The 17016-nt window shown below is 42.1% G+C and overlaps 1 protein-coding gene across 2 annotated transcripts in view; it reads right to left on the reverse strand.

The window, feature by feature from the left end:
- Positions 1-4586, reverse strand: part of LOC126398827 (solute carrier family 23 member 1-like) — a 16013-nt gene extending 11427 nt beyond the window's left edge. Inside the window, exons 1-3 of one of the 2 annotated variants that reach the window (XM_050058438.1) lie at positions 4466-4586; positions 3751-3891; positions 2276-2433 (exon numbers count right to left, since the gene is read on the reverse strand). In XM_050058438.1, the coding sequence (XP_049914395.1) occupies positions 2276-2433; positions 3751-3891; positions 4466-4513 (347 nt within the window). In that variant the 5' untranslated portion in view covers positions 4514-4586. The remainder of the gene's footprint in view (positions 1-2275; positions 2434-3750; positions 3892-4465) is intronic. The other variant, XM_050058439.1, reaches the window with a different exon arrangement.
- Between the last annotated feature and the right edge of the window lie 12430 nt (positions 4587-17016).

Consider the following 17016-nt stretch of genomic DNA (forward strand, 5'->3'; position numbering starts at 1 on the left):
TGGGTTCAGTCATTTTTTGAAGTGGCCCACTTGATGTATTGTCTACTATTTTGTCCTGTGCTTTGAGCACCGATCCAGTTTTATTTTTGGCTGAAGCGCAAAAGTGCCTTTCTTTGACATGTTTTGATTTTGTTTTGCTGTTGTTAAAGGTGGACCCCTGTGACTTCTATTCATGGAGACATTTCTCAGTTTTATGGATTCTCTGTTCCCCATGGAGGCATGCAAGAAAAAAGAAATTTCCTTCAAGAATTCAAGGTAACACGGGGTGAGTAACTGATAAACAAATGACGTCACTCTGAAGGTGACGTATTCCTTTAAAGCCTTCTAGGGCTCGATGTTCGTCCATCCAGGAAACAAAATGTATTTGTCGTCAAATTCAACTTTTCTGTTGAGTGTTAAAGTCACTGTTCACTCAGGCCTTGTGTTCAACAGCTAGTTTATGTTACAGCTTTTATTTTACAACCATATATTTACAGATTTCTGTGACTCATCAGTCATCTCATTGTTATTCACTAAAAAAATAAAACACAGTTATAACCAAACCACATCTCACACAAAGTACAAAATCCTGTCAGTGTGGTTTCTATTGTTAACGTCTGTTAACTTTTTAATGTCCAGTAAATCAATGACACGTACTGTATCCTGTAGACATGACCAACATGTAACAGTCAGACATATGTTCCCTTGAAAAGAAACACAATAATAAATACAAATTAGGTTTCAACTGTGTCCTTTGACACGAGAAGCTGTAGACATGTCTGTACACAGTTGTAGATGTTAAATTAACTTAAATAAAATGCCTCCAGTGCTGTTACATTTGCTCCTACATGTTGGAGCAGATAAAATGTTTGGCATTGTTTCATTTAAAATTGTGACTTAAATATTATTTGAAAAAACAACTGATGAGTGTTAACAAGTAGAACACAGATACAGGTTACCTTCATAAAAAATGGACCCAAATATACTGAACAAAAATCTAAACACAACACTTGATTTTGATCCCATTTTTCACAAGTTTGAGTGAAATATCTCAGACCTTTGCATTCCCTAATTCAAATAAACACAAGAAGTTTGTGCTCTAAAAAATAAATAAATAAATAAATAAAAAGGGATCAGCACTCAGTGAATAACCTCCTAAGCCCTACGACAAGCTATTATGGCAAGGCTTAACTATACAGACCAGTGAGCAGTGATAACTAACATGTCTTTGGGGTCATCGGGTGGGAACCTCCTTTCACCGGTGTTTCGTCTAGTTGGTCCCACGACACCTCCAGGAGGCTAGACAGTGATCTCTGGCGTCCCAGAGACACTCCCCTAATGCCAGGTCTCACTGCCCCCCACACTAACCGAACAACCTCCTTTACCTTACCTATACTACCACAGAGGAGGTAGACCCAGGGAAGGAAGCCTTGTTAGGCTATCACACTCCCCCGCCGGGTTAGGCTGTACAGTCTACCTCCCCAAGACGAGCCCTCACAACAATGACACCTCCAGGAGGCTAGACAGTGATCTCTGGCGTCCCAGAGACACTCCCCTAATGCCAGGTCTCACTGCCCCCCCCCGACCCAACAATTTCCTTTACCTTACATTACACATGGCTTTCTCAGCCCAAACAGCACTGCCACCTTCAACCAAAGCCAGGCTCCGTACATGCGAGCTCCAGGTAGAAGCATTGCTGATACTACCTTTCCTAGCACATTCACAGACAAACTGAATTGCTAAACTCCTGTTCTTAAAACCCTCTGAATTTGCCTGTCTTCGTTTCCCTTCGATGCCTGCAGCTAAACTTTTCAACACCTGGTTATGTCGCCATGTATACCGGCCTTGTGACAATGAATAACATGGAATAAGGAACACAAACATCCATCCATCCATGCATTTTCATAACCGCTTATCCTCCTGAGGGTCGTGGGGGGGCTGGTGCCTATCCCGGCTGACACTGGGCGAGAGGCGGGGTACACCCAGGTCACCAGACTATCGCGGGGCTGACGCATAGAGACAGACAACCATTCACACTCACATTCACACCTAAACTGTGGGAGGAAGCTGGAGTACCTGGAGAAAACCCACGCTGACACAGGGAGAACATGCAAACCCTGCATAGAAGGGCTCCTCCACCCTGGGTTCGAAGCTTTAGGACTGTTTCCATAAAATGATATAATCACTTTGTAAAAGTAAGAATGTAAAGGTAAAAAGTTAAACTTTTCAAGGGTCTCAAGTTCATCTCAACTATCTTGCCAGTCATTTTTTTGACCTGCTGGACGGTTTGTCTGACCTGACACCGAATGTGACCTGCAGCAGGGTGATCAGGCCACAGGAGAAGAAAATGGTGTTGATGAGGCGACTCTGGGTCAGACTGTCGTGCTGCAGACACAGCCCCTCCGAGAGAACGAGGGGGATGGAGATCATTCCACCGAACGATGTCAGGTAATGCTGCACAGGAGACGAACAGTGATTAAAATGATGAATTGATGGCGTGACCGTTAAGAACGCAGGTCTGTACCACACACAGTAGGTCAAGGGACAAAAACAATAAACAGCCTGCTTTTAGAATTACTGACAGCTACAATATTTGCATGATATGGTGGTGCCGTTAATCATCACATACTGTAAGAAATAAAACTTTTATCATGTTATTGCCCCAATTACAAGTTTTATAACTAAGCTCAGGAACAAAGACCACGTGGCAATCTCATCCATTTCCGTTCTAAAAGTAGTTAAGCACATCTTATCCATTTCCCTCCCCTTTGACTCGTTCTGTTGCGTTGTCTACGTCGCCTCACGTCACCCTGTGTCAGTTGCATTTGAACACACTACAAAGATTACATCCAACGACCAAGTAGCACGTACGTTCTACGCCTGCGTGAGAGGAAATAACGCAAAAAGGGAAACCGCTAGTCCGAGGAATGCATGAGATAAACAAAGTAGCGGAGTGAGAGAGTGTTACATCCTGTCAGCCGAGTGGTTTCCTATCTGTGCAGCCGAGCACCGCAGCACCTTCACGGACTACATCCAGACGGTCCTGGTGTTTCCTCCGCAGGCTCCACTTCACTCAGCTGCCCCATAAACCCGCTGCTTCTTCCCACTTTAACCTCCAAACGGAGAGCTGGGACTAGCTGGGAGACTAGCGGAGGCTAACTGGCTGTGCTTCCCTCCGGTCATGCTGCGGCTAACGCTCCGCTAGCCTCACAGCTAGCCCCGGTTTGTTATTCAGGTTAAAGTGGGAAGAAGCAGCGGGTTTGTCGGGCAGCTGAGTGAAGTGGAGCCTGAGGAGGAAGCACCGGTTAGCCCCGGTTTCACTACAGGCAGATTCACTCGCTACAGGGGCGAGGAAATAAAACCTGAACAGCCAATCAGAGTGATCTCTCTCACCGACAAGCTCCGCCGCCGATTCAACATGCTCAATCGGCCGAAAAGCCACCGACGCCAGAGTGCCGACCGTGCAGGATACACCGCAAATACTAGGGCGACAGATGCTCACCAACGGCCCGACTGTCAGGGCCTTAACAGCAACAACAATCAAGAACTTCACAAGACATTCAGAGAAATCTTGTTACAACTTTGAAATCTTTACTCTCTTAGTTAACTCTTATATATTTTCTATTTCCTACGCATTTCTTTTTTATATTGTTTATTTCTATTGTCTTCTAATTTATTTATAATTGTACACAGTAGAGCAACTGTCTCCCAGTTTCTCCCCGGGGATCAATAACCTATTCCCAATCTGAATCTGAATCTTGTCACACCCACCTGGATGGCCAGGAAAATGCACAGGTACCATGGGGGAACATCAGTCACACAGTAGGTTGGTTTATTTCTGTCTTCCTCTGTCGCACAGCTGCTCCGACGTGTCTTTCCCTCATTTTCTCTTTGTTGATCATTGACATCTATCTGCAGCACCAAAAACAAAAAACAGGCATGAACCAAGACATAACAAAAACTCAAGCTTGTTCTCAGGTGACTGAATAGTACACATTTAGTTAATGTAGATAGTGTATAACTTAAGTGATATTACAGAAATATATGGACCTTTCAGGTAGACAGACATCATAGACAAAAGATGTTTCTGTCACTGTGTTTCTGTTTTGGTTACAAATGTGGAAAGTTACACAGCAAGTACATTTAAGAACATGAAGCTTTATCGAAACTAGATATTATTTCGTGCTGTGTGGGCCCAGTGCAAGGGCTGTGTGAGCTTCAAGAGAATTTCAGCAGAAGTTACACAACTTGGAGAATCTTTCCAACCTAAATTACTCCCACTTGTCTGAACCTTTGCCCACCGTGTAGCAGGATTAATAAGAACTCAGTGCAGTGAAATTCTTCCTGTCCAACAAGATATGCTAACTATTTAACAAGATATTGAAGATACGGTTTCCTCTGAATGCTGACAAGCGCCTGGTGATGCTGACTGTGTTTGGAAGGAATACTGAAAAATGAATGAGAATGAATATGTCATTGTACTCACATCAAATGCAAGACTGTCAGTCCAACTGTTTTGCTTCTCTGAAGCCATCGCCACTCCAGTATGAAATAAAAACCTGTTCTTGGATTCTTGAGGCAGAGTTCTTCTAACAAGATGCAAGTAGAAAAATAACGACAACCACTTGCAATTAACCAGGCAGACTAAATGCTGTGTTGTCAAGGAGGAGGAGCCGGAGTGTTCGGTTATCTGGAAAATTACTCAATTATGGTCTTACATAGTGACTTGTAAAGATATTCTAGTAGCAATGCAAACAGAAATTATCTTTGCTTGACCTCTTTCTTTGTTATCGCATTTACAGCGACTTTCATCTCTGGACAAAGTTCACCCAAGGACAAAGTTGAGCTCACTAATTGTTGAATTACAATGTTAAATATAAGTGGCCATCCTGGCTTTGAGCACCTTCTTGGCCAAGAGAAGGACGTAGCTCAAAATTAAAGCCACAAGCGGCAATGAGATAAGGTTTCACAAAGCTGAGCAAAATCACTTGCTGGCCTAGATGTCACAGCATTCACATCCCCTCTACCTCTCAGTGACAAAAGTCAGCATATTTATTACATCACATTAGAAATGTTAATATGATATGTATGAAAGGTGCATATGTAATGTCAGGGCTGGAAATTAGAACCAGCCAATATGCAAGTGGCTGCTAGATTTGCTTCACTCACCAGCCCATTAAACAGAAAGATTTTACAATCCACCATCCACAGTGGCAGGGAGGCAAAAAAGTTCATTTCCAACCCTAGTAACGTATTAATGGTTTGCAAAAACATGATGCTCTAGTGAGTGGGCTCCAACAAAACCTGGTGTGTTTGTCCAGGACTTTGTGGCGAATGTCTCCATAGGACTGCTCAAACACAGCTTGAGTTACGGCCAAATTCCTGCTCAGCCCTGCACTTGGCAGGTTTAGGCCATGTTGTTTTTGACAGATCCTGCTCAGTTTTCAAGGAAAGGCTGTGTTGTATACCAAATTCGGTGTTGATCAGTGGTGCCACCAGGGATTATTTATCGGGGTGGCCAGGTGGGGCCACTGAAAAATTTGGGGTGGCACACCAAAACCAAAAGGGAAGTTTATAGGCTGGTTAAAACGATTATCAATAATTATTAGATAAAGTGATGTGCATGGACTAATACTGGTACATTTAAAATTCTGAGTTCTCTTTTTTAATGTGTTGTGTATCTATACATGTTAGGTGATTCATTATTCTTAAGACAAGCTGTTTGTCCTTTTCCTTAAAAAGACAAATATACAGCTTTAATTTGAAAGAGGGCTGCGCGGTGGTCGCCTCACAGCAAGAGGGTTTCCAGTTCGAACTTGGGATGGGGGAGCCCTTCTGTGCGGAGTTTGCATGTCCTCCCGTGTCTTCTCCAGGTACTGGGTTTCCTCCAGGTGCTCCAGCTTCCTCCCACAGTCCAAAGACATGCAGGTTAACTGGTGACTCTAAATTGTCCGTAGGTGTGAATGTGAGTGTGAATGGTTGTCTGTCTCTATGTGTCAGCCCTGTGATAGTCTGGAGACCTGTCCAGGGTGAACCCTGCCTCTTGCTCAGTAGTACGTTTACATGCTCAGCTTAATCGAGCCATGCTCAAAATTCGATTTTGGCGTCTAATCGGACTTCTGTCCTTGTCCCAGTTTGCATGCAACTGAGAAAATCGAATTACTGATGGGAACGTGTCCTCCTCCTCAACACTAGGTGGCGATATGCGTCGTTTCAGCGAGTTAATACGGCCCCCTTTCCGGTTGACCTATTACGTCACTTTATAATAAACAACTGGAGTCAGGCGGCAGACCGGCATTTTCGAACAACAGCAAGATGGATAATCGTACAGCTTTGTTCATCTCGTACGTAATGTACGCGTTACTGATTGTGCAGATAAGGTGCACGCTATCCCTCGTGGTCATGGTGATTTCGAGAGGCAGACAAGAACACCGTATGCTGTTGGAGGGCTACAACAATAGCATGTCTTGTCTGTTCCGGGGTCATACGCCAGCGCGGGGGGTGTGGAGCATGCGCACATGCATTGTCTAGTTTAACTCCGATTAAGGCGTATACATGCCGGAGAAAATCGAATTCCAATCGCATTATCTGGGTGTCTTAATCGGAGCTGGAGAACTCCGATATTAGTCGGAGTAACGTGTTTACATGCACTTCAGTTGTCCACTTATAGTCGGATTAAGGCAATAATTCGGTTCTTTCAAGTGTCATGTAAACGTACTAGCTGGGACACCCACAACCCCCAACAAGATAAGCGGCTACGGAAAATTAATGAATCATTTGAAGGAGTACATTGATTGGAAGGAACAAAACATGTACTGGGAACAAGCCCTCTCACGTGTCGGGGACACTTGTAGGTACCCACAGAACTCATTTTCATTCCAATGTTCAGGTGCAAGGTAAAGGGACCCCTCTGAAAATGGCCATGCTAGTTCCATCACCAAAGTTTAGCCTAAATTTGGAGCTTCATCAACTCCCTTTCCTGACAAGCTATGCCAACATGGTTGGTACTAATAGATGCCTTAGGTTGTCTAGTTTGAGAAGATAGTGTGCCACAGCCTCTTCAAGACAGTAATGTTGTCCCCCAATGATTTTTGCCTGGGGCAACACATTCTCACTTGGTCCTCGTCACATATCAACATTTGGTCATGGACCTTCCACATCCAGATACGACTTGAAAGGTACCCTGGGTGCGTTGGTTGTTGATGCTCCGAGATGCCGTGACAAGTTCTGTCTTACATGAATTGTCTTCTTTCAAAATACAGTCACATTACAGTACAACAATGCCAACTGATGCGTTTTTCCTCCAACAACTAACAAAAACACATGGTTAGGTTTTGGACAAAAAGAACAGGGTTTGGTTGTATAATCTTACAGGACGCGAACACCACTCTCCCAGGTGAAAGTTCATGTGCGATTACCTATCCATAACCCCTCCTGCCCACTCCATTTGGACTTTCGTTGCCTTAAGTTTCATTCTTGTCTCGCCCCCTGATGCCGCTGAGCACTGTTAAACTAAACGGCCGCGTATCATGCCGAAGTTAAAGGACAGCTTTTTTGTCAGTGTCTGACGCCACAAGTCACTGCCCATGCTCCGGATTTCGATGACTTAGGAGTGAGACCGGGTTGCCTGGGGGGGCAGTGGTGGAGCCAGCCATTGTATTACAGGGTCCATGCCCCCACACACCCAAGAATTGGAAAAGTTACGTCATGTCTTACACAAGAGCAGGCTGATAACTTTTTTAATTAAATCAATTCATGCTGAGAAAAACAAAAACAAAAGAAAACTTCTTAACCAGGAGCTCAGAGAGAACTCTGTCAGTTTCAGCTCGACGGTTTGTTTGATCACGGTTTGCATTTAGCGCTTACCTCAAACCGTCACAATCAGTTGACAGGACAAAATTGGGAAGATGGTTAGATAAAGAGATTTAGGCCTTCAAAGAGAGGATGTTTCCCTCCCTCTGAGGGGGAAGAGAATGAGGAGAATTGATATGATCTCTCTGCGCGGTGCTGATAAATGTGTCAAAGCAGGTGCGGCGACGAATCTCCGGAAATTATCATGTGAAAACACACCCTCCAGTTTTATAACAGAAAAGATGCGAAGAATTATAGGACAGCGACAGGTTCAAGTGTAGTGCCTCCCACTTGTCACTTGTCTTTGGGTGCCGGAGTGGTGTTCGATGTCAGGTCATCATCACCCAGACTCACTCCCTTCCCCTCAGGCTCATGCCCCGCTGTTCTCACCGAGCTGAATTAAATACACGGGTAGAAACAGTTTCAAAGGTTTAAACCAGGTCAAAGTGACATGCTGCTTATCTGCCAGAAAGTAAGGAGGAACGAAATGAAATAAAGCCTGCAGGGCCAATCAACGGGAACATGGGCGAGTGCTTTGAAATATTCTTTGCTTTTATAATCATGCCACAGTTTTATTTGTGCACTTAGGGAGTCGTTTATATTCTAAAAGACACTTTTTACAGAACACCAAACTTTAATGTCATTTGCTGCAATGTATCACATCATTAACTCCCTGCAACATTTTCACAGATAATGCTGCTTTATCATTTTCTGACTTGTATCCGTGCAGGTTCATTTTTCATGTTTTGTGTTTATAGAAGCAGCATTTATGGGGAGATTGTGTATTCTGGTTTGAGCTCTTACTCAGCTCTCTGCTCATTAAAACTAAGAACTCCCTAATGGGTTATTCTGTATGCATTAAATGTGGAGATTGTCTGCTTCCCCCTAAGGCAAACAAAAAAATACTACCACAAGTGAAACAGTGCATATAAAACATACAGAGTCATTTTTGCACAGTATTATAGACTAAATGTGACATTCTCTGACAGGGATAAGGTAGGAGGCAGACATGTAAACACGGGGGTTTGAAAGCAGCAAAGAACATTAACTCAGCAGACGTCACAGCACATAAAGTATTTGTTCATCCAGCAACGAGCCATTGTGCCTCAGTCGAGCCTGAGGGAACAAGTAGTAAAAGACAACAGATCTTCTCTGGAGCTCTTTGTGCTTTCAGCAAGTTATTAAACATTCCACACTAAATATGCACAAACTACCTCCAGTAAAGATTTAGTTCAAACATTTAAATGCATATGAGTAAAGTTATTAAATGCTGGTCTTGCACCGGTGAAACAGCTTTTAAAAAATAGGTTTTCAAAGAGTGTATCCCAGGCCAGTCACCAGAGGAAAATGTTGGCATTGTACATCTCTGCAAACCATGAAATATGTTACATTTGCACGTTTTAAAAGAATCATATCAACAAAGTGATGTAATATATGAGCTAAATTTGTGACTGCAGACCACTGTTGGATACAAAAACAGCAACACTTGTTAAGACATAGCAAGTCATTGCTGTGTTTTCAGCAGCTGTTTAGGCACCAAACTTGGGTGTTTCGTGGCGACCTGCCACTGTCTCTCCGGCAGCTATTTAGGCATGAAAAGCAGTTGTTTTTTGCCGAGACATCACTGCTTTCCAGCTGAAATACTGGCACAGATTTGGTTTTTACTGAGACGTTACGACTTCTCCTACCAGGACATTGGCACGAAAAAGGAGACTGCTGCGTTTCTTGTCAGTCATAGTGGTATGAAAAACGACTGTTTTTTCCAGGGACATCACTGCTTCTCCTGCCAAGATAGGGCCACAAAAAGCGGGCGTTTTTCAATGAGACAGCGCTGCTTTTCCTGCTGGGATAGTGGCACCAAAAGGCTTTGGTTTTTATCGACACCTCACAGCTTTTCGTGTTGGGATATTGGCACGAAAAACAATTGGTTTTTACTGAGACATTGCTGCTGTCTATGCTGGGATTTTGGCCCAAAAAGCGATTGTTTCTTCCAGGGACGTTGCTGATTTTCCTGTTGAGATAGTGCCAAAAAAAAGTGGGTGTTTTTCTACAGAGACATTGCTGCTTTTCCTGCTAAAAGTAGTGAAGCAAAAAGGTGTTGGTTTTTACTAAGACCTCACTGCTTTTCCTGTTGGGATATTGGCATGAAAAACAAACGGTTTTCACTGAGACATTGCTGTGTTTCTTGTCGGGATAGTGGTATGAAAAGCATTTGTTTTCTCCAGGGACATCGCTGCTTTTCCTGCCGGTATTGTGGCCAGAAAAGTAGTTGTTATTCACAGAGACATTGCTGCTTTTGCTGCAGAGATAGTGGCACCAAAAGCAGTTGTGTTTTTTACTAAGACATTGCTGCTTTTCCTGCTGAAATAGTGGCGCAAAAAGGTGTTTGTTTTCCCGAGACATCACTGCTTTTCCTGCCCGGATACTGACACGAAAAATGATTGGTTTTTGGAGACATTGCTGCTTTCTCTGCTAGGATTTTGGCCCAAAGACATTGCTGCGTTTCTTGTTGGGATGACGGTGTGAAAGCGATTGTTTTTTTAACAAGACATTGCTGCTATTCCTGCCGGGATATTGGCATGAAAAACAATTGTTTTTTACTAAGACATTGCTGCTTTCTCTGCTGGAATTTTGGCCCAAAAAGTGGTTGTTTGATCCCAGAGACATTGCTGCATTACTTGATGGGATAGTGGTATGAAAAGTGATTAGTTTTCCAGGAGCATTCCTGCTTTTCCTGCCAGGATTGCAGCCCAAAAGCGATTGTTTTTCCCCAGACAACTTCTATTTCTGACATGAAAAGCAGTTGTTTTTTACAGAGTCATTGCTGCTTGTCCAACTGGGATCATGTCCCCAAAACCAGGTATTTTAGGCCAAATCATGATCTTTTCCTAACCATAACCAAGAGGGTTTTGTGCCAAGAACTAACAAGGCGTTAGCAGAGTTGTTGAAATGTTAAGTTAAAATGTATCTGCTACATAATAAATACAAACGTAACATATCTGTGGTTGACAGAAATGTGCAATGCTAACATTGATTCTGGCGATAAGGCTGCACTTGCCATGTTATTGTTTGTGGTACTCAGCAGGAATATCACAGTATAGTAATCTTATTAAAGACTTCACGGCATTTTAAAGGCTTGCTATCACTTCTCATGCATCTCTGCAGGAATGATAGCAAGCAGCGAGACGTTCATGCCTCCCCTCAGACAAGCTGGTGGAGGCTGACTCAGCCTGAGGAGGATTAGCGAGTTTTACATCAAACATGTACATGTTTCTTGCTCAAACTCCTCCAGCTGAGTGAAATCAGATTAATGGCTGAATGGTGAATACTTGTATCCAGCAAAGAGCCCGGGTCTTTTCAAAGCAAACAAGTGTCGACACCAGTCCATTCAGATGTAAAGTCAGGGTGTGAAAAACTCAACTTTGTTCCCTAAGTACATTTGATCTTGACACCAGTGTGAGTGTCCCTACAGAGAGGCAGGCGCAGTGCTCCTGATTTAAACAAGAAACTTGAAAAACAAGATTTTCATTACAAAGAGCATCAAACTTAATTTAAATACATTTTTTTCGGCCTGCTTTTTTATTCTAATACTTGTCCTGATTTGAGTAATCTCTTTCCTTCTTCCTATGTTTTTGCATCTCTCCCTTTTGTATCTGAATGGGAAGCAATTTCTGTGAAACCCGAAATACACACAGTCTCTGAATTCATTTGTGTATTACATGCATTTGGATGTTTCTGTGAGGGAACACAAATGGAAATTCAGCAGCAGCTAAACGGGATTACAAATTGAGACGGCGTCACACATGTGCCTTGAATATTTAGTGATCAATTTGCACAACAAACGCAAGAAGCATGTTCGCTTCCCTGTTGAATAAGCAGATGTCCACTTAGAGGTGATCCAGTTTCTGTGGTCACACTCAAAGCAAATAAAGTCCTCAAGGGATGAAAAAAATGAATGGAACATTTTGATATCTGGTGAAATGTGCATGTGTTATATGTATTTAAAAAAAAGAGGCTTTAAAAACACATTCAATTAAAATGTGATTAGTGTCTGAATGTGAGCTACTGTTGACATAAGATTTGCTATTTACATCCTGGACAAAGGTTACCTTTCAAACCAGAGGGTCTCATGAGTGTCACTGAGAAGAGGCCCCCGAGGCTACCTTTAAGGTCAGTCCAAACTTCTGAACCTGGGGAGGAATTTAAACAAAGTAATCTAGTTTCTCTGTACCTGCTGTCTCAATCCTGACTCTTTAACACTTGATGTTATCGCCCCTGTGGACAATGTTTAACATCAGTGTCAATTTAACCAAAGAGCTGAAGGTCATGGCAGGCAAGCCGCTTCAAGGCAGCATCTCTTATCTTTAAATATCATGTCAATATAAGGGACTGGTGCATCCCCCTGTAGGGGAGACCGGGGATGGTTGTAACACTTCAACATATCCTCATACAACATGTGATGGTCGTGCCCACAGCCACACAAAAGGTTGAATGGTTCCCACACCGTTACCACATGTTCAGTTACCTTTAAGTTTGAGTTTTCTGAGTTTAAAATCTATTCGCATTTTGACACGCACACATTTGGTTTTGATTGTTGTGCCATGTTGCTCTTTGTTTTTGTAAGTTCTTAATGTCTCTCTCTTTGTCTTTGAGTTACCTGAATTCACTTCCTGGTTGGAGTTGGGCAAAAGATGGGGCTGAGGGCGGAGCCTGCTCTTCTACAGAAGGCAATCCCATGGACTACACCAAGAGCTGTGACATCATGGGGGGGATAGGGGTTTCTTTCTAATGTTTTTAGTTATTGTCTGTCAAAGTTAATAATAATAATAATAATAAATTTTATTTGTAACGCACTTTATATTTGACGAATAATCTCAAAGTGCTAAACAGTTCTCCCCTTTGTGTTTAATTTGGGCCGATCAGTCAGTATATATGTTGCCCCATCGTCTCATTCTGTCAGGTCTGTTTGTTGAGCTAACCTTTAGTTTTGTTGGCCGTTTTTTTCAGTAGAGTTATGTTGGCGTCTTTTAAGGGCCCCAAAAGTAAAATGTTGCTATCTTTAGTCATTTGCTTTGTAAAAAGTAGTGATGGTGAGATGAAGCCTCATGAAGCATTGAAGCTTTCCAGCAAATTGGTTCAGAAAAGGGTTCATTTCTCGAGGCTTCATGCGCACACGAAACCACCTGCTGGCCAAAGTGTGTAAGACAGGCAGCTGTGATCTTAACCATGTAATCTGTGATACACGGTATTTTGTGTCAGTAATGGCTGTTGGGAATGACTATTAATAATAATAATAATAATAATAATAATAATAATAATAATAATAATAATAATAATAATAATGATGATAATATAACTTTCTTTTTATCAATATAGTGTATTTTCTAGTGAGTATATTATGACTATACTGTATCAGATACATCTACAGTAAACTGTTATTGTTTTGTGAATGCATCCTGTGTGTATAAACCAATCATTTGGCTAAAAATTGTATTGTGGTGTAGTGTCATATAATATAATAATTGCAAAAGGGGTAATATTCGTGTTCTGTGTCACTTCTGTCAAAACCTCGCACCAAGATCTGAACCGCTTCCCGAACCAGTCACGTGGTACAGCCAGGCAGCGAGGCTCTGGACGTCACCAATGACATCACTCGTCTGAAACGATACAAGCCTCGATACACGCATCACCGAAACATTTCCTGGATTACTCATGCTTTGAAGTATCGGCACAGCACGCAACATCACTAGTTTTATTGTCTTATTTTTTATTACAAACGCCGGACTTTCACTCGGGAGCCCAGTATTTGCCTCCCGTATGAATGTAGAGCCAAACTATGATGTTTTCGTTGACATCCTGGCATTGGTTACCACGTGCCTTTGTTGCCTAAACCTAACCACTTGCTTTAGATGATGTCCCAGCTAGGTTGCAGCAGATGCAGGATACTTAGCAGGTAATATGTAGATGTGAAAATGTACACTAAGCGGTGACGTGACAACTTGGGACGAGAATGTGTTGGCATTACCTGCTTTGTAGTTACATTTATCAAGCTTAAATCACAGTCATTGTGTCTCTGTAGATATCTTTAATGCAAGTTGTAAGTGCTGATGTATTAGCTAAGCAACTGTGTTAAAAATCACCCAAGTGTAAAATAAAAAGCTTTCAATGTCTTTATTTCATCATGTTACATTTCACCCTGGGCAATGTTACATACATCTAACCTGGACTATGGGGTTAACTGTAACACTTTACTCGTTGTATTTGACATCAAACTGTGCATTTTCTGTTTTTGTTATAGAGATAACAACTACACCATATAATCGCAGACACGTGTGACTAGTTTGGATCAAATTTTGAACACACTGGTTTAAACGAGCTCCAAGATACAGACAGAAATGTCAAAAAATATTACAACCATGCCCGCTCTCTCTACACTGTATGCTAGGGAGCAGTGATAAAGCTGTAAACCCTTTGCAGCCAGTGCATATTAATTTTATGCGTGTTCTTTAACTACTATTCTTTTCTACATTGAAAAAAAATGTCATCACTTACAGTATTTTGATTTTTTTAACAACCTCACCAGTCAGCCTAATTAGATAAAGTTGTTCCTGCAGGTATTTGGTAAGTGGTTTTCAAGTACTTAATCCGTAATTGCAGTCCTGATTATGCAACGCAAGATATTCCCTGGTGTTTAAACAGAGGGCCAAACAATCCAAGACCACTGAAACGATTACTGGGAAATTGTAGTTCTGCAGCTCGCTGTGTCTTGGGTGCCATTCCTCTGCAGCAGTTAGTGGGGGAAAAAGTCAATGACATGAAACGTCTGTGCTAATATGAGATTTAAGATAGCTCTTTAAATACGGTGTCTTAAACTGGAGTAGACACGGGTCTAATTGTGCAGATGGAGAGCGGCCATAAAAATGTGCATTTTGATTAATCGGGAAGGTCTCCAATAAAGTTTGATTTTATTTTTAATTTCTGCTACGGTTTCCTGTGCTGATGAAGAACAAACAGACCAAGAAACTGAAGGCGATTTCTCCTTAGCGAGCTCCTTCATGTGACATATAGAAGTCATACTTTCAAAATGCTGCTAAGACATCTGCAGTAAATCATCGACAAAGTGCTTACTGACACACAGCGAGGGAAAGACTTCAAAGCTCTTACTTGCATCCTTTAAAATCGTCTCTTGCGGTCCATGGAGATTTATGTTTGTTCAAATACATGCAATCTGCCATCATTAAGAAAACCAACAAGTGCACACTTATCACACAATACAGTTCAATGGAAAGTGATTATAGTTTTAGAACACGTGTTGATAAATCGTTTGACATCCCCTGCGGAAAATTTGCATTGATCTCTTCTTCACAATCGTGCAACGCGCCCAGCTGACAGAAATATATATTATAATGTGTATTATAGGGCTGGTTTGCATCTACACGTCAAAATCAATACTCATGATGAAAACCCAGGAGAGGAGAGCAAATGCAGCAATACTGCCCCATTAAATTTTCATTCGCTGCAGAGGGTCGGTACAAAAGGTTTGTAAACATCCTCGGTTGTGTTGTTATGTTTAAGGTGATGAAATATAAATGATGAAGAGCACCTTTGTGTCTGAAAACCATTCATTTGAAAATGAGATTGATGATAGTTTACTGCCTGCTTTAATAGTAATGGAAACGATGTGTCTTCCAGATTGAGTTAAGGAAGCTTGTTAAAAAATAATCACCATTGATACATTGAAGCACTTAAACATGCTAAAAAGTTTGCTCCTATTTTTTCTCAGTTTAATTTTCTGACTCGTTTGAGTGGGAATCCGTTACTGGCTGGTCACCAACACTTTTAAGGCCCTGACACACCAAGCCGACAGTCGACGGTAAAAGTTGGGCCATTGGCGAGCGACTGCTGCATTTGCCAGTGCAGTGTGTCCCGCATCACTTGCCCTCGTCAGCACTAGTTCGCCTTTTTTCTGCTGAATAAGCATGTTGAATCAGTATCAGCACAGTGGATTCCATCAGCGAATGAAATCAACACTTCCCCCAGTGGGATGGTGTCACGATCCAAGCATCCATACGAGAAACATCTGCCCACTCTGATCACTGATCCTCTTGGAAAGGCCCTGACGCACCAAACCAACAGCTGACCACTGGTGAAAGTTGGGTCATTGGTGAGCGTGTTTGCACTAGTTGGCGTTTTTCCACCAGATAAGCATCATCGTCGGCACAGGGAGCCCATCAGTGAATGAAATCACTCTGATTGGCAGTTCAGCTCAGCGCACAAGAAGAAAAACGTAAGTGAGGAAAGTAAACAAAGAGCCAAAGTTGAGAGGGAGCGAAGTCGAAATGAAGTTGTTGTACGAGGTAAGATTGTTTTCTTTAAGCCACTGGGCTCTTTAGCAGAAATGTTTTGTGATGGTTTGTCTTATTATTCACTGGCGCACGGTAAATGTGCTCTGTTCTTTCAACATTCACAACTAATTTGCCAACTAGCATCAAGACAGTCCTCCGGTTTCCCTTTTTGAATGACAATTACAGACGACCACTGTCTGCTGATATGGAGGGGTATGTCGTCTCACGCAGGCGCAGAACATACGTACTTGTTGGCCGTCAGTTTGGAATTTTCATGTTCAATTTTTTTGGCCAAGACAAAGCGACGAGAGGCAGCGCAGCAGGGAGCTCTCATCGCTGCTAGTTCGCCTATGTCAGTTTAGTGTGTCTGGGCCTTTAGACGGCCAAAAATTAGACGTAGAATACTGACAACAGATGATGTTAATATTTTGTTGGTTTTAAGTGGTGTAATTAAGTCACCAAACTCAAACGCCTTCTAAACGTTTCATGCCAACGTCATCTTGACGTAAAATCACAATATTTAGTTGTTGGATGACCTATGTCATTAGACATCATTAGGAATTTAACATATCGCCCACACGTTTTTCATTCCAATCAAAATTTAACGTCTGTCCAATGTGTGAGTCCAACCTCTTTCTGACATCATATTGACGTACGATGTGTCAGCCGGGATGGGAGAAGATGATGTCATTATTTCAATGCACCAATCAGAGTTTAGCAACATTTGAATCAAAACAGCTGAAACATCTTAATATTAAACTACTAATTTATTTTAGTATTTTTCATTCCTCCATTACTATTACAACTCAATCTTTATGAATTACTTTTACTAATATTATTA

This window comes from Epinephelus moara, chromosome 12 (assembly GCF_006386435.1).
Source record: "Epinephelus moara isolate mb chromosome 12, YSFRI_EMoa_1.0, whole genome shotgun sequence".
NCBI classification, from domain to species: Eukaryota; Metazoa; Chordata; class Actinopteri; order Perciformes; family Serranidae; genus Epinephelus; species Epinephelus moara.